General features: G+C 45.6%; 2 protein-coding genes across 4 annotated transcripts in view; one reads left to right on the top strand and one right to left on the bottom strand.

The window, feature by feature from the left end:
• The window catches only part of MYBBP1A (MYB binding protein 1a), a 56,806-nt gene extending 54,820 nt beyond the window's left edge, over positions 1-1,986 (bottom strand). For both annotated transcript variants that reach the window (XR_006100932.1, XM_042442525.1), the window contains exons 1-2: positions 1,737-1,986; positions 625-723 (exon numbers count right to left, since the gene is read on the bottom strand). Coding sequence is in view for 1 of the 2 variants with exons in the window: in XM_042442525.1 (XP_042298459.1) it covers positions 625-723; positions 1,737-1,883 (246 nt within the window). In the remaining variant the exon portion in view is untranslated. The remainder of the gene's footprint in view (positions 1-624; positions 724-1,736) is intronic.
• Positions 1,987-6,721: 4,735 nt separating this feature from the next.
• EIF4H (eukaryotic translation initiation factor 4H) lies at positions 6,722-21,473 on the top strand. 2 transcript variants are annotated; one of them, XM_042442541.1, is made up of 7 exons: positions 6,722-6,867; positions 10,928-11,112; positions 13,446-13,510; positions 13,613-13,709; positions 16,095-16,160; positions 18,001-18,153; positions 19,464-21,473. In XM_042442541.1, exons 1-7 carry the CDS (start codon positions 6,809-6,811, stop codon positions 19,601-19,603), a joined length of 765 nt encoding a protein of 254 aa, XP_042298475.1. In that variant the 5' UTR covers positions 6,722-6,808; the 3' UTR covers positions 19,604-21,473. The 2 variants fall into 2 exon arrangements, with proteins under 2 accessions (XP_042298475.1, XP_042298474.1); XM_042442540.1 differs by having other exon boundaries at positions 16,095-16,166.
• The last annotated feature ends 1,039 nt before the right edge of the window (positions 21,474-22,512 follow it).

The raw sequence follows: 22,512 nt of genomic DNA, 5'->3' as shown, positions 1-22,512 counted from the left end.
AATATTGTTCCACAGTATTTTATCACAGGTAACCATACTTTTTTCTACTTCACTTAATGATTTATTATTCAAACTACAAACAGCCTCTGCTTAAAGCCTTCCAAAGGAGACGCCACCAAAATCTCGGAGGAAGGAGTGTGTTCCTCTGTCGAATAGTCCTTACTCTCAGGAGGTTCCTCCTAATGTTGAGGTGGAATCTCTTTTCCTGGAGCTGGCATCCATTGCTCTGGGTCCTATTCTTGGGCCCTATTCTCTGTGTATGGGATTCTAGAAATTGTAGTGTGTCCCCCTCCCCTCCGAATGTTAACATTTCCAAAAGCAAAACTCTTAGGTCCAAAACACACTGAGGAAGTAATCCAGCTTGAGACAGCTTTAACTTCGCTGGTTCTGCGCTAGGCAATCCTGAGAACTGTATTTTATTGTGGGCCCCAGAGCTCTCTCTGACAGAGGCGGCTAAATATCTCACAAAACTACAGTTCCCAGAATTCCCCTGCATTGAGCCAGGGCAGATAAAGCAATCTCAAACTGGATTACTTCTGCAGTGTGTTTTGGGTCTAAGGTTTCTGCTTTTAGAACTTGTAGTTTTGGACCTTATATGTATACGTCGCTGCTGTTAACACTCACTTGTGCCAATGCCAGGCTGAACGCAGGGCGGGACGCCTCTCGAGTCGCTCCCAAGCCGACGACCAGGCGCTTCAGTGTGTATTTCAACAGGTCTTCATCCTAAAATTAATAATTAAGGTATTAAAGCCAGGAGAAATGCTTCCCTCCTTGCCTCAGTTCCTTCACCAGAGTCCCTATGTTGGGAGAAATGCGGGATATAAAGAAATAAAATAATATACACTCATCCCTCTGTATTTACGGCTTTGATATTTGCAGCTTTGATTATTCACGGATTTGATTAATATCTTCTCTCTAGGAATCTCTAGGTCCTCCAGTGCAACTCTATGGTCAACTTTAACCAAAAGACACACCGAAAGACCTAGAGTTTCCTAGAGAGAACACTCTAATAGGCCTTTGTCGCTCCTCCAGCGCAACTCTATGGTCAGTGTCTGTCGGGCAGTGACCATAGAGTTGCACTGGAGGACCTAGAGATTCCTAGAGAGGTGTCCTCTCAGCTAAAAACAGGGTGGTTTTGTTATTTGCATTTTCCCCCATACTCATGAGGGTCCTGTGCCCCTAAATCTAACGAATGATAATAATTATATTACCTATTATTTAATATAATATAAATGATGATTATATTATATAAAAATAAATTCATATAAATGATAGTAACTATAACCATTTTATATATATATATATATATATATATAAAATAAATGTATGTAGTAAATATAATAACACAAATTATAATTATTTTAATTCTCATGTATTTATATTATATAATAAATTTAACAATAATGTACAGGATAATAATTATAATCATTATAACTATTATAAAAATATTATATAATAGATATAATAATAATGAAAAGAATAATGACAATAATAATAATAATAACAACAGCAGGAGTAGTATTAGTACATATTTCCGTCAAAAGGAGGAGAACTGTGCTTTTAGAGAGAGGCCAGGAAAGCTTTAACTGGCTCAGTGTTAGGGAATCCTGGGAATTGTAGTTTATTATGGCAGCAGATCCCTCTCTGACAGAGGAGGCTCAATGCCTGGCAGAACTCCACTTCCCAGAATTCCCTAGCACTGAGGCAGGGCGGTGTGGCAGAGAGAAACGTCCCACCTTCTTCTGGTTCTCCCTCAAGTACCCCAGGAGTCCCTCGGTGGCCTCCAGGCGGGTCTCCTGCTCAGGCTTGGCCAGGTCCCAGAAGAAATCCAGGAACTGGCGGCTCTGGCCCAGGAGCCTCGACGAAGAAGGAGGGCCCTCCATGGCAGGCAACGCGCCGCAGACCTTCCTGCTCCCTCTGGGGAAGAAGCCAGCACACGTGCGAGGCCTCCCTGGCCCTCCCGGGAGTACTTCCGGGTTCAGAACATGGATTCCTTCCGGTGGGCCCCTCTGAGGAGGCCTCGGCTGCTCTCTGGTCGGCCATACAGAAGCAAGGGACGCTCTAGGAATCCCCCAGTAATCTCTCTTTGGTCTCCAATACAGAAGCAAGGGACGCTCTAGGAAACCCCCGTCATCTCTCTGGTCTGCGATAGAAGCAAGGGAGGCTCTAGGAACCCCGCAACCATCTCTCTCTGGTCTGCAATACAGAAGCAAGGGACGCTCTAGGAAGCCCCCAGCAATCTCTCTTTGGTCTCCAATACAGAAGCAAGGGACGCTCTAGGAAACCCCCGTCATCTCTCTGTTCTGCGATAGAAGCAAGGGACGCTCTAGGAACCCCGCAACCATCTCTCTCTGGTTTGCAATACAGAAGCAAGGGACGCTCTAGGAAGCGCCCAGCAATCTCTCTTTGGTCTCCAATAGAGAAGCTAGGTACGCTCTAGGAAGCCCCTCTGTCATCTCTAGTCTGCAACACAGACGCAAGGGACGCTCTAGAAAATACCCCCCGTCGTCTCTCTGCTCTGTGATGCAGAAAGGACGCTCTAGGAAGCCCTCGTCGTCTCTCTTTGGTCTGCGACACAGAAGCAAGGGACGCTCTAGGAACCCCCAGTTCCTAGATCAGAGAAAGAGAGATGACTGGGGATTCCTAGAGCGGCCCTCCCTACATCCCCAGCTAAAGGAGGGCTTTGTTTCTGTATTGAAACACTCCCAGAATCTCCCAGTCAAGAGAGGGTTTTAACTAACACTCCCAGAATCCCCCAGCCAAGTTGGGGGGGAGACCTTGTTTTTTGTATTGCTACTCCCACAATCCCCCATCTAGTAGGAGGGCTTTATTTCTGCACTGCAATTCACAATCCCTCAGCCATGGGGCGATCCTTGCTTATGTACTGCAGTTCCCAGAATCCTCCATCTAGTAGGAAGTCTTTGTTCTCTACTGGCTCCCAGAATCCCCCAGCCAAGGGAAGGTCTTTTGTTTAAGTACTGCGACTCCCAGAATCCCCCAGCCAAGAGGGAGTTCTTTGTGTCTGTATCACCACTCCCAGAATCCCCCATCTAGGAGGAAGTCCTTTGATTCTGTACTGTGATTCACAGAATCCCCCAACCATGGGGAGGTCTTTGTTCCATAGACTCGTAGAGTTGGAAGAGACCCCAAAAAGGGCCATGCAGTCCAACCCTATTCTGCCATGCAGGAACTCTCAATCAAAGCATCCCCATTGACAGATGGCCAATATCCAGCCTCTGTTTAAAGACCTCCCCAGAGTTGTTGTCCAACAACGCTCAAACCAACATGCCTTATTTTACATCCGCTTGAGCTTTAAGTTCATGTTCTCCATCCTACTCTCTCATTAGACAGAAGAACGAGGCAGCCGCCTCAGGCAACAGGTTTTGGAAGATCACAGCAAATCATTACCAGTTTCATTTCTTCTCATTTCACTGTCACTTAAGAGGAGAAGAGGCGCTTGAGAGACTTTCCTGACTCAGGGACCAAAGCAAAACCATCTGTCTGGGAGTCTGGCAAAACATGTTTGCATTGCTTTCTAATGTTCTTGCCTCTGGCAGCAAAATATGTGGTCGCCAACCCTGTGTTTTTTGCCATATGCGCAGAGGTACATATACAATGGTCCCTCCACATTCAATGGGATTTAGGGATGAAGGACCCCCGTGAATGTGGGAAAACCCTAAATTAAAAAGCACTCTTCTTTTTAGCCAAAGAGAATACCCCTCTAGGAATTTCCAGGTCCTCTGTTGCAACTCTGTGGTCAAAATCTGCTGGGAATTGATCATAGAATCATTCTAGAGGACAGACAAATACCTAGAGGAGGCTTCTCCTTAGGAATCTCTAAGTCCTCCAGTGCAACTCTATGGTCAATTTCCAGCAGAGTTGCGCCGGAGCAGTTAGCGATTCCTAGAGAGAACGTATTAATCAAAACCACAGATAATCAAATCCGCAAAAGTCAGCCGCAAATGTGGAGGGACTCTAAATCACCTTTCCCTGAACAACTAATGTGGATCTACACTACACTTGTCCCTCCATATTTGCTAGGGTTATGGGCACAGGACCGCCGTGAATATGGAAAGACCGCAAATAACAAAACACCATGTTTTTACCTGAGAAGACACCTCTCTAGGTCCTCCAGTGCAACTCTGTGGCCAATGTCCGACAGACACTGACCATAGAACTGCATTGGAGGAGCTACAAAGGCCTAGTAGAGTATTCTCTCTAGGGATCTCTAGGTCCTCCAGTGCAACTCTGTGGTCAAAGTCTGACAGACACTGACCATAGAACTGCGCTGGAGGAGCTACAAAGGCCTAGTAGAGGATTCTCTCTAGGGATCTCTAGGTCTTTCAGTGCAACCTTTTAGTTAAAGTTGACCATAGAGTAGCACTGGAGGACCTAGATATTCCTAGAGAGAACATGTTAATCAAAGCCGTGAATAATCAAAGCCGCAAATATGGAGGGATGAGTGTACAAACATATATCAGTTTACACTACATCTACTTGCCATTGTCCCTTCCTATAGAATCCTGTGGTTTACAGATTTAGCAGGTCTACACAGTTTAAAGTAAGACATAGAAGAGAAATAGGTAAAGGTTTTCCATACCTGGGATCAAACATTGACCAGAATAGAGACCGCAATCAAGAAATCAGAATGGGAAGGTCAGCCGTGAAAGAACTAGACAAGATCCTAAAGGGTAAAGATATACAACTGAGCAGTAAAGTTAGAATCATCCAAGCCAGTTCCTATTTGTTTTAAACATGTAATGAATTTAAACTGTAATTTGACGATTGTATTTTAGTTAGGGGATGAGGGATGGAATCTTAGTTTGCATTATTATTATTAGCCTTCATAAATAAAGGTTAATAATAATAATAATAATAATATCTGTTATGTATTGTTTAGGTATTGTATCTGCTTATGTAAATCATTTATGTATTTTATGTATTTGTTTATGTACCTTTGTAAACCGCCTTGACCCTTTGGGAAGGTGGTATTTAAATAAAAATTATTATTATTATTATTATTATTATTATTATTATGTACAGAAGTGAAAGCTGGACTGTGAAAACAGCAGATAGGAAGAAAATAAACTCATTGGAGATACGTTGCTGGAGAAGAGTGCTGAGGATCCCATCGACAGCCAAAAAGACAAAACAAATGGGGCTTTGAACAGATCAAACTGGAGATCTCCCTGGAAGCCAAGGCTGCAGGAAATGGTCCAGTTTGACATGACTTTAACTGCTCTGGCTCAATGTTCTGGGATTCAGGGATGTATGGCTTTATGGGTTATTCAGCCTTTTTTGTCAGAAAGCTCTAGTGCCACAGGAAACTACATTTTCCCAAGATAATACGGAGCCATAGGAGTTAAAGTGGTGTCAGACCGGGCTATTTCTGCCATACAGATGCAGTCCAAGATGATCAGAGGCTGTCGTAGATTGGTCACATCATGAGGAAGCAAGACTCGTTGGAAAAGAAAACAATGCTAGGAAAGGTGGAGGGAAGCAGAAAGAGAGGAAGGCCTCAAGCTTAACAGATGGACTCTATTAAGGAGGTCATGGGTATGGATATACAAGACTTAAGGAGACCAATGGAGGACTGTTGAGAAGATGGGGCGTGTCCAAAGGAGGGTGACCAAAATGGTGAAGGATCTGGAAACCATGCTCTATGAGGAACGACTGAGGGAGCTGGGGATGTTTAGCCTGGAGAAGAGAAGGTTAAGGGGTGATATGAGAGCCCTGTTTAAATATTGAAGGGATGTCATATTGGGGAGAGAGCAAGCTTGTTTTCTGCTGCTCCAGAGACTAATATACGGAGATGGGGTGAGCTTGTTTTCTGCTGCTCCAGAGACTAGGACACGGAACAATGGATGGCAAACCACAGGAAAAGAAACTCCACCTCAACATTAGGAAGAACGTCCTGACAGCAAGAGCTGCTTGACAGTGGAAGACATTCCCTCAGAGGTTTTGTTGGAGTCTCCTCCTTTGGAAGCCTTTAAGCAGAGGATGGATGTCCATTGGTTGGGGATGCTTTGACTGTGAGTTCCTGCATGGCAGAATGGGGTTGGACTGGATGGCCTTTGGAGGGGGGTCTCTTCCAACTCTGGGATGCTATTCAAAAACATAGCCATGTTAGTCTGTAGAATCAGTGCGCAGAGAGATCTTGCGGCGCCTTTGAGACTCACTGAAAGAAAGACATTGGCTGCAGGAGCTTTTGTAGACTTAAACTGTGCACCAAATACATCTGAGGAAGTAGAGCGAAGTCTAGGGATGCTCCTGCTGCCAATGTCTTCCTTTCAGTGAGTTTCAAAGGTGCTACAAGACCTATCTCTATGGTTCTCGTTATTCCTGCATGTCAGAGGGGGGGGGGGGGGGGGGTTGTTGGCCTGGATTCCTATGCCTCTTTAGGAGAGGATAACCCTGATAGTTGTGAGGACTCAATTGGGGGAGGCCAGGGCTATTGATATATTACTATTATTATTATTATTATTAAACAATATAGGGTCTTCATAGCCTTCAGGAAAGGAATGGAGGTTTTTTTGTGGGGGTGGGGGGTGCCTGAGGAGAAGCAGCCTCCTCCAGCCTCCCTCCTTGAAAGGGGTTGGTCTGGCTTTTGTTTTGAGTCAGGCGCGCCTCGGGGCAGCCCCGGCGCGTGGTTAGCGCGCATGCGCGGAGTCCGCTCGGCGTCAGGCAGCGCGTCGGGCAGCCCTGCGCGCTTGGCCCGCTATATAAAGGGCGCGGGGTCCTGCGGCGCTGGCTGGCTCTCGGGGAGGCGGCGGAGGCAGAAGTAGCAGCGAGCGCAAGAGCAGCAGCAATGGCCGACTTCGACGCTTATGACGACCGGGCCTACAGCAGCTTCGGAGGCGGACGCGGGTGAGCAGCAGGAGGAGGGATTGTGATGCCGAAAGCCGGGGTGCTAAGCAGGGCCGGGCCTGGATGGCCCCCGGATGGGAGACCGAACGCCAAAGACGAGGCCGAAAAGAGCCGCGCCAACAGAACCAGGATCGGTTTGGCCTTTGGTGCTAAGCAGGGCCGGGCCTGGATGGTGCTTGGATGGGAGACCATACATTGATATCAGGGGCTGTGTTTGAGAGGCTGGCGATGGTAAAAGTTCCCCTTCCCTAAAGAAAGCCCTGCCAAGAGAACTATAAGGTGGCAGGATCGGTTTGGCCTTGGTGCTAAGCAGGGCCAGGCCTGGACGGTGCTTGGATGGGAGACCGTGCATTGAGATCAGGGGCTGAGGGCTATATTTGAGAGGCAAGAAGAAAAAGCCTAAAGGAGCCTAGTCAAGAAAACCAGAAGGGATCAGCTTGATCTTGGGTGCTAAGCAGGGCTAGGCCTGGATGGTACTTGGGTGGGAGACCAAATACTGACAGAGCAGTAGTCCTCCAACTGTCCTCTTTAAGGGGTATTTTGGACTCCAGCTCCCAGAAGCCCCAACTGCCTGGGATTCTGGGAGCTGGAGTCCAGGATCCCTCCAAGGGCAGTTTGGGGACCACAGTTGTAGAGGAAGGGCCCTTTGCCTAAGCAAAGACCCATAAAGTGCCAGGATCAGGTTGGCTTTGGGAGCTAAGCAGGGCCAGGCCTGGTTAGGAACTTGGATGGGAGACTGTGCATTAATATCAGAGGCTGAGGGATGGGCTTTAGAAGAGGAAGGGACCATAAAAGGATCCCTTGCCCAAGGAACCCCTGCGAGGAAAGCCCTAAGGTTGGCATGCCTTTCTCAGTACCTGAACTGCCTCTGAGGATTTCCTCCTTAAGAGTAAAGGCTGAGGAGCCAACAAGAATAAACCACTTGGGTCCATATCCATCAAAGAATGGTTGAAAAGGGAAGGAGGGGTGTGTCAATGAATCAAGTTTGTGGATCATGGGTTTGGGGTTCATCCCGAATGGGGTGAGGATGGGGACATTATGGGAGGTGGATAGAGCAGTGTTCAAAGGTGACTGTGACTCAGGGCTGGTACAGACAGCCCCAAATAAAGCTGGTTTGGGTCACTTTGGAGGTATGCTCTTTCAGTGATGCATGCGTCCTAAGAGGCCAGAAGCCGCACCAAAGGACGAGCATGGCTTCGGCGTGGCTTCCGGCCTCTTGGGACACATGCATCATTGGAACAGCATACCTCCAAAGTGACCCAAACCAGCTTTATTTGGGCCTGTCTGTACCAGCCCTCAGCCTTGGCTATGGATTGATCTCCTAAGTAGAGCTGTCCCTCCACATTTGTGGCTTTGGCTTTGGTTAATACATTCTCTCTAGGTATCTCTAGGTCCTCCAGCGCAACTCTGCCAGAAGTTAACCATAGAGTTGTGCTGGGGGACTGAGACGTTCCTATAGAAACCCCTTCTCTAGGGATTTGTAGGTCCTCCAGCATGATTCTATGATCAACCTCTGGTGGATGTTGACCATAGAGTTGTGCTGGAGAACCTACAAGTTCCTATAGAAAGCACTTCTCTAGGCATTTGTAGGTCCTCCAGCATGACTCTGTGATGATCAACCTCTGGCGAATGTTGACCATGTTGTGCTGGAGGACCTAGACGTTCCTATAGAAAACCCTTCTCTAGGCATTTGTAGGTCCTCCAGCATGACTCTATGGTCAACCTCTGGCAGGCGTTGACCATAGAGTTGCACTGGAGGACCTGGAGATCCCTAGAGAGGTTAAAAAAAGAATAGTGGTTCTTTTATGTGTGGTTTTTCATAACTCATGGGGGTCCTTCACTCCGAACCCCGGCGAATGTGGAGGGACCGCTACTCTATTTTCAAAGCATGCAGTAGATGCAATGTGATGACAGCTGCTGCCATGTAAGCCTATGGAGGGGAGAGGGGAAATCAACTTAGATTTGGTGCATCTTGATAAGGGAAGGTGCCTTTTCAGCCTTGGCTGAGGCATCTCAATAAGCAATGAAGCATCTCAATGAGGGAGGCCCAAGTCTATGGAAACTCATATGCTACCAACTTTGGTCTTTCATTTAGTCTCAAAGGTGCTGCAAGATCCTTTTGCATGAGAGGTTCATAATAGACGCCTGACAATAACTAATAATCCATACAGGGGTTTGTAACACCTCCGTAACAATAATTAATAATATAGGGATTCATAATGGCCCCTAATAAGAATTAATAACCCATAAGGGGGTGCATAATAACCCCTAAAAATAATTAATGATCCATAAGAGGGTTTGTAACACCCCCATATCAATAATGAATAATAAGAGGATTCATAATAGCCCCTAACGATAATTAATAACCAATAAGGAGGTTCAGAATAGCCTTGGCAATGTGTCTGAGCATCTGCAGCGCTAGCTACTACAGGAGGAATCATCTGGGAGAGGTCACTTCAGCAGTGAGTAATATGCGGGGATATATTAGTCTGAGTGAAGCAAATCGAACGGAGGCTTATGATTAGGCCTAATTCTGAAGTGTATTTTCTTCCTCGCAGACGGATTGAAGGGTTGTCGGTGGGAATGTTGGGAAACGGTCGGCAAAGCGGGAGGGATGGTAATTTGAATTAAAAGAAGCTTTGATCCATGGCTGGAGGAAGGTGCCCCTTTTTGCAAAGCAGAATCAGATGTCATAGGCCTGTTACAGACTGTCAAAATAAAGCTGCTTTGGGTCTCTTTGGAGGCATGCTATTTAAATGACGCATGGGTCCTAAGAGTCTGGAGGTCGCGCCAAAGCCACACTCCATTCCTAAGCACTGGAGGGCAGCTTTGGTGCAGCTTCCGGATTCTTAGGATGCATGCATCATTTAAACAGCATACCTCCAAAGAGACCCCAAGCAGCTTTATTTTGGCAGTCTGGAACAGGCCAAAGTAAGGTTTAGGATTCCCATGAAACAGGAAATGAAGAGGTGCAGTTGCTTAGTAAAATAATGTCTTATCAGCAGCTGTAAATTGAAATATCTGGATGGCTTTGCATTGTATCATTGATGTGTACATCACTTCTTTAAATCTTTTTATTTTTTTTAGGTGTTTTTTTTATTATTCTGAGTTGGCTGTGGGTTGTTTTTTTTTATGTCGCCGGCTAAACTTTGTAGCAACTGACATAGTAAATTAGATTAAGAGATTAGAAAGCTGGGCCAAAACTAACAAAATAAAACAGAGAAGTGTAAGGAAGAAAAACATGAAATGCTCAGATTTGGATGGCTTCGCAAGATGACATGTGAAAGGGATCTAGGAGTCAGTAGACCACAAGTTGAACATGAGTCAACAGTGCAATGCGGCAGCTAACAAGGCCAATGCGATTTTAGGTTGCATCAATAGAAGTATAGTGTCTAGATGAAGGGAAGTAACAGTGCCACTATATTCTGCTCTGGTCAGGCCCCATCTGGAATATTGTGTCCAGTTCTGGGCACCACAATCCAAAAAGGACATTGAGAAACTGGAGCATGTCCAAAGGAGGGTGAATAAAATGGTGAAGGGTCTGGAAACCATAAAGACCCATGAGGAGAGACTTGGAAGTTGGGTACGTTTAACCTGGAGAAGAGAAAGTTCGGAGATGATATTTAAGTATATGAAGGGTGTCATTTTGAGGGTGGAGTAAGCTTGTTTTCTGCTGCTCCAGAGAATAGGACCTGGAGCAATGGATGCAAGCTACAGGAAAAGAGATTGCACCTAGTTTTAGAAAGAATGCCCTTATGGTAAGAGCTGTTTGACAGTGGAAGATGCTGCCTAAGAGAGAAGTGGGATCTCCTTCTTTGGAGGTCTTTAAAAAGAGGCCCTCTCATTGAATCCTAGCATTGGAAGAGACTGCAAGGGCCATCCTGTCCAACACCCTGCCATGCAGGAACTCTGTTTGGGGGTGTTTTAGTCCTGCATTGTAAAATGGAGTTGAATATGACACTCCTTGTGGCCTCTTCCAACCCTCTATGATTTTTCTGGGGACTATGGATTGCAAAGCAACCTCTGAGAACACGGAGGCTAACCCTGCTCTTGCCCACAGGTCTCGTGGTGGTTCTGGCCTCGGCGCACGTAAACAGAAAGAGCTTCCAACTGAGCCCCCCTTCACAGCATATGTTGGCAACCTTCCCTTCAACACGGTCCAAGGAGACATTGATGCCATCTTTAAGGATCTCAGCGTAAGGAGTGTCCGGTTAGTCAGAGACAAAGAAACAGATAAATTTAAAGGTGGGTGTTTCTGTGTGTCCTCTTCCTGCTGGGTTTTGCTCTGTTGGTACAGGTCTGGGGTAAGAAAGTGTAGCATGCGGGCTGCATGTGAACCTGGCCCCTTTTTACACTTCAAGAAGCTCCAAACTCTCATTTTAAAAAACATAGACTCCCTAACCCCCACCAAAAATAGCCCAAAATCCAGTAAATAAAGAATAGCAGACTTCCAGTTACTTTTCGGCTGAAGACACAATAGTGCATCGTGCCACCAGGTCAAGAATTGGCTCAGTTGTCTACCCTGGGTGCAGAGTGATGCCAGCTTTTGGGGCGCATGAATAATCTTTTAAAGCTGAATGTTATGGTGTCTAAGAACACAAAACAAGATATTTCTTTCTTTTTATATCCTGGCTTTCATCTGGGACAGGACCCATGGAAGGGCTACTGACAAGCAAGAGAGAGATCAACCTGCTTGGGGATGTCCCCAGGGTTTGCAGATGTTAGAGCAGTGGTTCCCAACCTTTCTAATGCCGTGACCCTTTAATACAATTCCTCATGTTGTGGCGACCCCCAACCATACAATTATTTTCATTGCTACATGCAAATATATGTTTTCCAATGGTCTTAGGCAACCCCTGTGAAAGGGTCGTTCGACCCCCAAAGGGGTCCCGACCCACAGGTTGGGAACCACTGTGTTAGAGGAACGTTGAGGGGAATCTCCCCAGAGACCTCATCAAGGACAGCATGCTCAGTGGCCATAGAATGTGAGATGTGGATGGAATGGAATATTCTGGAAGGAGATGTGTTTGGCTGGCACCCTAAGAACACACATACTATAGTGCGAGGTGTTGTTGTATTTAACCATGGGCTACCATATTTTTGAGCCAGTGTGGTGTAATGGCTTGAGCCAATGACTATGACTCTGGAGAGGAAGGTTTGGAGTGACACAATCCGGTAACTCCTGCAAGAAGTCAAAAGGCCCCTTTCCTCTTACATGAAGCCAGTTGAGGCAGAGCAGCAGATCAAGCATCGGAGCCGTTTTACAGAACACACGCGTGGCAATATGTTCCACCCCTGCATAAGTTTACTTCCCAAAACAACTCATGGGGATGGACGGAAATGTATGCTAGCATGAGGTGCAAACCCTTGAAAAGCATGCCTGAGGCGGTTAACAAAGGCCTGTTACAGACTGCCAAAATAAAGCTGCTTCGGGTCTCTTTGGAGGTATGCTATTTAAATGAAGCTTGGGTCCTAAGAGTCTGGAGGTTGCACCAAAGCCACACTCCATTCCTAAGCACTGGAGGGCAGCTTTGGTGCAGCTTCCGGATTCTTAGGGTGCATGCATCATTTAAACAGCATACCTCCAAAGAGACCCAAAGCAGCTTTATTTTGGCAGTCTGGAACAGGCCAATATATCCGAAACCGAAAGCAATTTTACGAATCAAAGAGCAACAAAAATTGCCTAAAAGGAACTGTTAAAAACAATTGAAAAATGTCGAATGGTCCCTTTTAAAAGATTCAAACTACAGTGCTACCTCAGGTTACGAAATTAATTCGTTCCGCCGCCCCGTTCGTAACCCGATGCATTTTGCAACCCGAAAAGGCTTTCCGTTAGCGCTGGAAAGCCGCACGTTTGAATTTCGCGCCGAAAAAAATTTCATAACCCGAAAAAACCTTTGTATCCCGGAACAGTTTTTTCCAATCTAACTTTTTCGTATCCCGGAAATTTCGTAACGCGATCAATTCGTATCCCGGGGTACCACTGTACTGTAAAGTAGTGAAACCAAATCTCAAGCCTTAGGGAAAACAAATTGACCACACAAAGTCCTTGAGTGGGCAGGTCTTAAGTAGAGCTTAACCATATAGTGCAGTGATCCCCAAACTCTTGTCCTCCAGGTGTTTTGGATTTCAGCTCCCAGAAGCCTGGGTCATATTGGTTAATGGTCTGGGATTCTGGGAGCTGAAGTCCAAAACATCCTGAAGGCCAAAGTTTGGGAATCTGATATAGTAGTAGCAGGACTAGTAGGTTCTCCTTGGGATTTGAGGAGAATTGAATGGAGTCAGCTTCCATTGGAAAAGGCCTTCTCTGGTAGCCACTCAGCTAATGTCTGTACCCAAAAGAGGAAGGGATTTTGATCCCAAATGTTGGGGAGGCTTGTATGAGAAGAGATCTGCATATGTATTAGTCTTCCCATTGCTCATATTTCCTTGCAAAGTTGAGGACTTGAGTGGCAGTACCAAAAAGACCTGTTTGTGTCTGATGTTAGATGAGTTTAGTTTACAGCTTTCCAAGAGCCAAGATGTGAAACCTTATTTTTTTTAGTCAATATGCCTTCCTTTCTTTTCTCGTACTGCAGGATTTTGTTATGTAGAATTTGATGAAGTTGAATCACTTAAAGAAGCCCTGACCTATGATGGAGCAGTAAGTACTCTACCTGTGGAATATAAAATGTGCAGTGTGTTTGTAATTCTCTCTGGCATCTACCTGGCAAACAGTCAGCTGTCTTTCCTTCCTACCCAACAGCTTTTGGGGGACCGGTCGCTCCGAGTGGACATAGCCGAGGGCCGGAAACAAGATAAAGGCGGCTTTGGTTTCCGGAAAGGTGGCCCAGACGACAGAGGTGATGTTTTAAATGGTTGCTCTTCTCTGCAACTTTAAAGTGTAATGGGTATATTAGTGCCACCTGGATCAGTGTGTGTGTAACATGAAATGCCACCCAATATACAGTCAGTCTTCAAGCTTTGTTGAATGACATACATTCCTGCGACAATAATGCAAAAGATAATGCGATACGCATGCACAAAGCCTGGCTGATGAAAGGAGTGGTTTGATATCCTTGAGGCCTTGAAGGGTAGGAGCACTGCAACGAAGTGAAAAATGATGGTAGAGTAAGGAGCTGTTAATCCCAGAATAACCTACAAAGAAGTCCCAAGGACTGCTACTCCAAAACCCTGCAGTCACAGAGGAATCTGGGACTAGAACCTGAACCAAGTGGGGATATGAGGGCCAGCGACACATTTTGGATGTGAAGAAAGTTTTCTTGTACAGAAAGGGAGAATCATAGAGTTGGGAGAGACCCCAAGGGCCATCCAGTCCAACCCCATTCTGCCATGCAGGAACTCTCAGTCAAAGCATCCCCAAATCTCTACTAAATATCAGGAAGATCTTTCTGAGAGTATAAAACACACTGCCTTCTGGGGGAAACAGACTTGCTCCTTTATTGTCAGGTGTTCAGTAGTGTTTGGATAAATCACTGTGAAGGATCCTGTAGTAATGGTTTTTCTGCCTCACCAAGTGGTTGAAGTAGGTTACCTTGGTGGTCCCTTCGGCCGCTTCAACTAAAATGTATTTCCTTTCCAGTCCATGAAAGCACACCTCTGTATCTTGACTAGCATGGATCTGCCAGCATCTCCCTGTACATTAAAGAAACTGGAGAGGATTTCTCCTTTCTGCTTCCTTGGCTTGTAAGGAAGACAGAGGGATGCAAGCACTTTGCATGTCCAAGAACCTCAAGTTTCACATTTAACATGGATGTCAAGGCTTCCTGTAACACTTTTCAGCACTTAAAGAATGGTATACTAGGAAAAGTGTAAAATGAGCTGCCCGTTTATGTATATGAACGATGTGATAGACAAATGCAATATTACATGAAACGTTGCAGTGTAGAGCAGAGGTGAGTAACTATCGTCCTCCCACTGTTGTTGCATTGCAACTCCCATTAGCCTTAGCCAACATAGCCAATGTTGAAGGATTATGAGAGTGCGTTCCCATAGCATCCATAGGAGCAGAGTGGTCTTTCCCTGGGGTAAAGCTATGCTAGTTTTGGAGGCACACCAGTTGCTCTAAATAATATATATATATATATTAAGCAAGAAGTTAAATCTTCTGCCAGACAGAGGAATGCAGAGTAGAAAGATACAACAAGGCAATATTCTGAAATGGAGATGGACAGACGTCAAGCTAGTGGGACCTGTTTGACATGCTTTACTTCAAGCACCAAGGTCTACCAACTAGATCTAGACATAAAATGGTGGCTCAGGAAGCAAAGTCTAAAGTCGTACTATATAATGACCCCATGATCTGTGCAAAGGAAGGAATGTACATCTGCATATGAGTTACCCTACAGCAGCACTTCTAACAACACATTTGTAAAGAGCTGAACATGCCCCTGGTCCGAAGCAACAACTCCTGTTTTAAAGCTGAGAAGCACATTAGTAAAAGGCCAGCAGTGGCAATCCCACCCTAATTTTTCCTCTCAGAATCCCTTTGGGAATCTATTGTAAACCATACAGAGATCTCTTCTTCCTGTCCCTTTTCTGTGTTTGGTGTGAGTCTGCTGCTTTGTAGTACAAAGGCAGCAAAGTGAGTTTAAAAGGTTTCTTCCACTGATCTTCTGTTGAAGGTTAATTGATGGCATAAATAGATTATATTCCATAGATCATGGCACCATAGTTGATACAGTTGTTGAACCAAAAGGAAATAATTTTCATGTGGTGTAACCCACGCCAGGATTTTTGGATTGCTAATACTCTCCCTCGTGCCTTGAGTATCTGTTTCAGTCACAAGGTTTGATGTTTTGAATAACAGAGCAGGATTCAAAAACAGCTTCGAGGATTGTGTGGCATAAAAAGGCACTACTTAAAAAGTGGGTCTAGTTTTATGTCGCCGTAAGTGGCTTCAGCACAGTTCGGTTCAGGAAAATGAGGTCTTTAAAGGGTTGCGTGAAGATGCTGGCACTTCACAGGTCTCTTGCCAGCATTCCTGCTCAGGCCTAGATGAGTCCTACTCCTTGAGACCTATACATGCCTCCCAGCTACCAACTTTCCCAGGCCTTCGCATGCCTTTCTCCGATCGTGCCGCATTCTCCTACAGAGTACAGTTGCCTGGTGTTAGAAAACATGCGGATTGCGCCAGGCTGAGAGAGCCCTGCAATGTCCACCATTGGAAGTGGAACCTTTTAGACCTTCCCCATTGACCCATGCTTGCAATGTGGCTTTCTTTTTAGGCATGGGCGGAGGTCCGCGGGAACCACGAGGAGGTGGATGGGATTCCAGAGATGACTTCAATTCTGGTAGCGGTATTTGTCCTTTTTCCTATTACTGAGATTTTGCACCATCTCTTCCTTTTATTATTATTATTATTATTTACATCCTTCCGATGTGCGTCCGGCGCAGGCGGTGGTAAGGCAGTCTTAATTTTCCCAATAAGGTGGCATTCCCAAATGTTGTTCAGACATCTTGTCTTTTTGGAGAGCGTGGCAAAGGACGCGTGTGTGTATATGTTATTCTGTTTCCTTGGGATGGTTTCAGTGGCAAAGCCATCATTGACTGGGGTAGAGAAATGTTGAAGCCTTTGAAGATGGAGGTATAAGTACGTTTATTTAACAGATGTAAGTATGCTTCCGTAAATCGTCTTCAGAAGAACCTGACGTCATCTGGATTGTAAAATTCTGTGTTGCTCTGGCTTTCCATCAGTAGGACTATGTATCCATCTGTCTCTTTCCTTTTTGAACGTCCAATAATTCCGACTCTCAAAATAAAGTCCAGGCCAATAAGGATAGATCAGAGAAGCCCCGACACACTCCCAAGTTTACTGATTTCCTCATCAACCTTGCAATCTGTTGGATATGATGGCAGTCTGCATCTTAGATTTGTTAATGCTTGGAGTGTAGGGCTGCCTCATTTCTGAGCATGCTGCATAAACCCAGCAGACATGCCTTGAGGGTTGTAGTCTTGCATGTTACCTTCCGCTTGCTATTGTTTATTACTACCTAGCAATGATCATTGTCATGTTTTTGTACATTCCAGCCTACACATATCCCTGTGAGAGATATTGTTCCTACTTTTACAGGTGCTGACTTGGGGGGATAAGCAAAGTCCTTACCAGATTCATAGTATTGGCTGCCCTTGAATCTAGATACTGACCTAATTGTTGTGCTACTCTCTTAAAGAGCCATGAAGATGCTGAAGGTGTCGCCATGTGGGCAAACTTGCACTCCAAAGCTTGATTCTTCCCTCTCCTGTCCTGTCCTCGATGAACCCAAACTGTTCATTTTCAAACCTCTCTTTTGACAGTCGTTTCTCAAACTGAAAAGCCTGGAAGCATTGACTCTATAGACATCCTTCAATAAATAAAAATTGGGATTTCTAGCATCCTTGTACAGGTGACTTTGGTGGACGTGGACAGTTCGCCAATCCTAGTTATAAAAGAGGTTTGTCCACATGGTAGTCCTAAGATGTTCATTCGATAAAATGAAGAACAGCATCAAGGACTCTCTGGTTTGCCTATTAAAAGTCTTGCTACAATAAAGTCAGGCTTGTAAATTCCTCAGAAAGGAAGGTTTCTGATCAATTTGCAATTTCAGAGTCTTGTATCTACCAAGTGGGAGTCTCTTCACTTTCCACATTGTCCTCACTTTCATGTCTACATTCTGTGTTGTTGTTTTTTAATACTATCTCCTATGAGGAGCTCCAGGACATTTCTAATAAATCAGTTAAGACAATGATATGGCCACCAAGGAACCCACATTTGCAACACAGCCAAGAGGCATGCTGAAGCAACAGAGTCAAATCAATGCAGTTCCACCCAAGCGCTCTTGAAAAGCTACCTCTTCGCTTTACAACAAAAAGCGAGCAGGGCCGTGTAATACTAGGAGCTTTGTATTTCTCGCAGAGAGAGGTATGGAATGATAGGTTTCTTCTTTTCTACTTGTCTCTTAACTCAGTCTGACCAATGCCTGCAGTTCTCTAGCCCATTGCTTTTGACGAAACATGTCTTGGTAACCTAAGTGCCTGGCTGATCCTAAAAGTACCTCTCTGTTAGACCCTTCAGGTTGCTTCAGTGAGCAAGATTTCCCCCATATTCAGACATAGCAAAACGGCTGACGCTGGTTTCTGTGTTCCTCTTGGCAGGCGGCTTCAGAGATGACGACTTTTTGGGAGGACGAGGCAGAACGCGTCCTGGGGATCGGCGAGGTGGTGGCCCACCCATGGGAGGAACCGGTCGCTTCAGAGATGGCCCTCCGCTGCGTGGATCTTCCATGGATTTTAGAGAGCCAACAGAAGGTGGGTGTTCTTTTTCTTCCCTGTGTTGCTTTCAAACCGGATTGCTGCTAACAATCTGTTTTGCAGCTGACACCTGTTAGATCCTGTTATAGAGCATGAAATCCCTATGCAGTTGTTTTTCTGGGCCTTTCGGACTACGTGGCCATGTTCTAGAAGAGTTTATTCCTGACGTTTCGCTGGCATCCTCAGAGAAAGATGCAATTGTTTGGCAAAAGCCCAAATATGTATCACTTGCCCCGGTTCATATGTAACTTCTGTTCCAGGCCTGATGCTTGTGTTCTGTTTGTACTGGTCAGACCTTCCCCGCCACCAGTCAAAAAAAGTGTGGACTTCTGAACATTTCCAGTCTGGGGCGAAATTCAACTCCATCTTCATTTTGAACAACACCAACAAACCCCAGACTTTTTGGGCAGTGTGTAGCGTATGCGCTTTCAAGTCCCCTGTTGACTTATGGTGACTCATTCTCAGAAGTGGTTTTGCCAGTTTTTCAGGCAGGTTAGGACTCCTGAAAGCTGCAGCAGTGCGCAAGGGCCCTTGCAAACTCCCATAGCATGCTTTTACATACGAGAAACCGTATGTCCAGAGGAAAGCATACTATGGCCTGTTACAGACTGCCAAAATAAAGCTGCTTTGGGTCTCTTTGGAGGTATGCTGTTTAAATGATGCCTGGGTCCTGAGAGTCCGGAGGTTGTGCCAAAGCCACACTCCATTCCTAAGCACTGGAGGGCAGCTTTGGTGCAGCTTCCGGATTCTTAGGGTGCATGCATCATTTAAACAGCATACCTCCAAAGAGACCCCAAACAGCTTTATTTTGGCATTCTGTCACAGGCCTATGTTTTGTATAGATGTCATAACAAGGTGTTGGCCATCTTCAGTTTTTATTAGGAATCTTCTTTTTTAAATTGCTGCTAAAGGGGTGCATTTAGTTGATTTAAACAGTTTACAGGTGTACTTCACTTAATGAAGTAGATGTCTTCTTATTAAGCAGAAAATTGGCCTGGTTCCACTTGATATGGATGCAAGCTACAGGATAAGAAATTCCACCTTAACATTAGGAGGAACGTCCTGACAGTAAGGGCTGTTCAACAGTGGAAGATATTCCCTCTGAGTGTAATGGAGTCGCCTTCCTTCGAGGTCTTTAAACCGAGGCTGGATGGCCATCTGTCAGGGATGCTTTGATTTCATGGCAGAATGGGGTTGGACTGGATGGCCCTTGGGATCTCTTCCAATGTATTTTGGGGAGGGGGTGTTTTCATGGACCCGGGGTTGTGGGGACCCATGCTCAAGGAGAAACGTTTCTTCTCTTCCAGAGGAAAGAGCCCAGCGGCCCAGACTTCAGCTCAAGCCCCGGACAGTTGCTACTCCCCTCAACCAAGTAGCCAACCCCAACTCTGCGATCTTTGGCGGAGCCAAGCCAAGAGAGGAAGTAGTAAAAGGAGAGCAAGAATGAGCCTGAGGGGGGCAAGAGTGTGTGTGGGGAGGGGGGGACGGGATGGGAGAGCGGGAGGGGGCGGGAGAAAACGCAAGACAGCCCAGCGTGTCTCAATGTGCTCAGAACATTAACCCTGCGGCCACCATTCCTACCATCTTGACACTTGTCCTCCTCGAAACAGAAATGAAAAAGAAAACCCTTTACAAAACATACCAGAGCTTGTGAATGCATGTCAGCTGTTAACAAGTGGTTTTTAGTACGTTCTTGGCTTTGCTGTATCTATTGCCTGCATTGTCTTAAGTTTCTCCCCTTTCCTCACCCGTGTCCCCCCTTAAAGCCCAGCACATGGCGTGTGGCCAGTCAAGCGCTGCCCTACTCCATGAAGGTGGGCTTCTCTCAGCGGAGGTGCAGCTTCCACCTTCCTCCTCTGGCTTTTCCCACTTCCCAGACAAATGGGTCAGGCCCCAGTTCTCCTCCCGAGTATCCCCTCCTCCTTCCCACAAGGTTTCTGTGCCCTCTGCATGCTTGCCACGTGCGACACCCCTCGACTCAGAAGAGTCCCACCAAAGTGGAAGACCTCTTGAGTCATGGAACACTGTCCCCGTACGAATCGCCTATGCAACACAAGAGTGAAATGAGCCCTTTTGCCACTAAGGCTCTTCAGAATATATATACATATAAATATATATCATTAGTTCCCTGCCTCCCCACTGGCAGCTTTAAAAGAGTTAAAACAGCCACAAGAGCAAGGAAAAGCTACCCTGACATGAGCGTTTTGCAGATCCTTGTCGGCAACTTATACCTGATGCAAAAGCACTTGATGCGGCCCCTCTGCCTTCTTGTTGTGGCCTACGCACTTGTCGCTGGCGCTCACAGGTCGGTGATGTCCAACCTTGTGCCTAACGTAGCCCCCGGGACCGTCTCCTACATGTCCTTATATATTTTTTACCTGTCCGCTAGCGACGTTTAACCTACACTTTGTTTAAATTACTGAATTTTTAGTTTGGTTTGTTGGAGTGGGGCTTCCTTTGGGACGGAACGGGGTCCTAACTCCAGCGTTTGGTTCTGTCCCGACTGGCTTTGCTTTGGCAGGGAGCCTTTACGGTGGAAATGAGAGGGTTATTCCGGAGGGGTTTTTTGGCACAAGAGGCCTAAGAGGTCTGTTAGCTTCGACTCTTTATACTTGATGAAAAAAGTAACTTGGATAGAAAGTAATGCTGAACAGTTCTGCAGATTTGAGGGGCAGAGTTGCCTGTTTGCCTATCCAGGCTTTAGCCTTCATGCAGCGTTGGACCTCAGTGCTAGGAGATCTAGTTTTCCCCTTTATTGGTATAGAGTGTAACGAAAAATAGCAGGCGCATGTTTCTTTCTCACCCCGTAAATAAAACGCAACCGCTGTGTGCAAATGTATCCTGATTCGAAGAAGGAATTGGCAAAAATCCGAGGGTGATATTAATTTGTATGACCCAAAACGGAAAGAACAACACCAGTCTGAACAAACGTCAGCTTCTCTTTTCTCTTTTCCCCCGGCCCTCCTTTTTGTCTTTATGTCTGTTTCTCCGAACAAGAACCATTTGTCTAACGCTACTTTTCTTTGCGACATGCGCTGTGTGTCTGTGTGGTTGTGTTCCAAACGAAATCCATCGAAAGAACCTCACTTCTGTTGTTCTTTTAGAAAAAAGAAAGTGCGGAAGGACCGAGATTTTAAGAGCAGAAACAAAAAAAACCCCAAGGCTTCCCATGCAAGACTCACTTATAGTCGTTTGATTTTTAAATGTGTAAAGAGAAATTTCCGAACACTTAACACATTCTGCTTCGTGACAAAAGTAAATTTATGGATATGGTATTTTGTGAATGATCTTTTAAATAAAGAAAACATTAAATAATATGGAAGGCTGGCATGTGTTGAAATCTCTTTGCAGTCCAGGATCGGATGTGTTTTAAGGCAGGTTGTCTTTTTAGAACGTGGACATTTTCAAATAGCCTGTTTCAGTATTAAAGGCCCAGAGACTCCTAAACATTAGCCTGTTTAGTTTGGCATAAGAGGTCATGCGCTGCAGCTTATCAGTTCATATCTTTGGGTCTGAAAATGGAAACTACTTCTCTCCAACCTCAGCCAACCTTAAAATAATTCAGTAGCCTGTCTTGTGGTCAAGGGCTGCCAAGGTCCATCTTAAGCACCTCCAAGATCTAAAATGGAGTTCTGGAATTGTTCGGTTAGAAGGGACTCCTGAAACCTTAAAAGATGCCCATGTTGTAGATTGGAGCACACTTACTCGAAGTGTTAACTTTGACTTAACAGTGGAGGGGAAGATAGGAATGTTCATACAATTAAACGTATAGCATAGGGACATACCTGACAACAGGTTTTCATATGTGGCATTCAACATGTGCACCAGCCATAGGCAACTGTTGGAGACTAAGGGCCACACTGCTTGGAAGGCCATGTTTTGACCATTTTTTGATCATTGAAGCATCAATAGCCAGACTGCCTTCTTGAGGATAGGCTGCAATGGTAGAAGGTGAAGAAGAGATTGCCCATGTGCCCAACAAAACCAATTAGCCCAAAGCCCAGTTGCTCATAGGGCCAAGCTATTTGTGACAAGTACACTCCCCCGTCCAGATTTGTGGCTTTGACTCTTGCGGATTTGATTATTCATGGATTTTATTAATACTGTATGTTCTCTCCAGGAATATCTACGTCTTTCAGCGCAACTCAGTGGGCAACTTTAACCAAAAGTGGCACCGAAGGACCTAGTGATCCCTACAGAGAACACTTCGCTGGGCATCTGTAGCTCCTCCAGCGCAATTCTATGGTCAATTTATGGCAGACGTTGACTTCAGAGTTGCACAGGAGGACCTAGAGATTCTCAGAGAGGTGTTCTCACATAGTGTTTTTGTTATTTGTGTTTCCACATTCATGGGGG

Source organism: Sceloporus undulatus, chromosome 11, assembly GCF_019175285.1.
Source record: "Sceloporus undulatus isolate JIND9_A2432 ecotype Alabama chromosome 11, SceUnd_v1.1, whole genome shotgun sequence".
NCBI lineage: Eukaryota > Metazoa > Chordata > Lepidosauria > Squamata > Phrynosomatidae > Sceloporus > Sceloporus undulatus.
The sequence above is the reverse complement of the archived record's forward strand: the minus strand, read 5'-3'. Positions and strand labels throughout refer to the sequence as shown.

Excerpts from the sequence above, each read along its gene's own strand:
- EIF4H (XM_042442540.1), top strand. The coding sequence starts at position 6,809 with ATGGCCGACTTCGACGCTTATGACGACCGGGCCTACAGCAGCTTCGGA. Across the intron at positions 11,113-13,445 it reads AGAAACAGATAAATTTAAAG|GATTTTGTTATGTAGAATTT; the intron begins GTGGGTGTTTCT and ends CTCGTACTGCAG. Across the intron at positions 18,154-19,463 it reads TTTTAGAGAGCCAACAGAAG|AGGAAAGAGCCCAGCGGCCC; the intron begins GTGGGTGTTCTT and ends CTTCTCTTCCAG.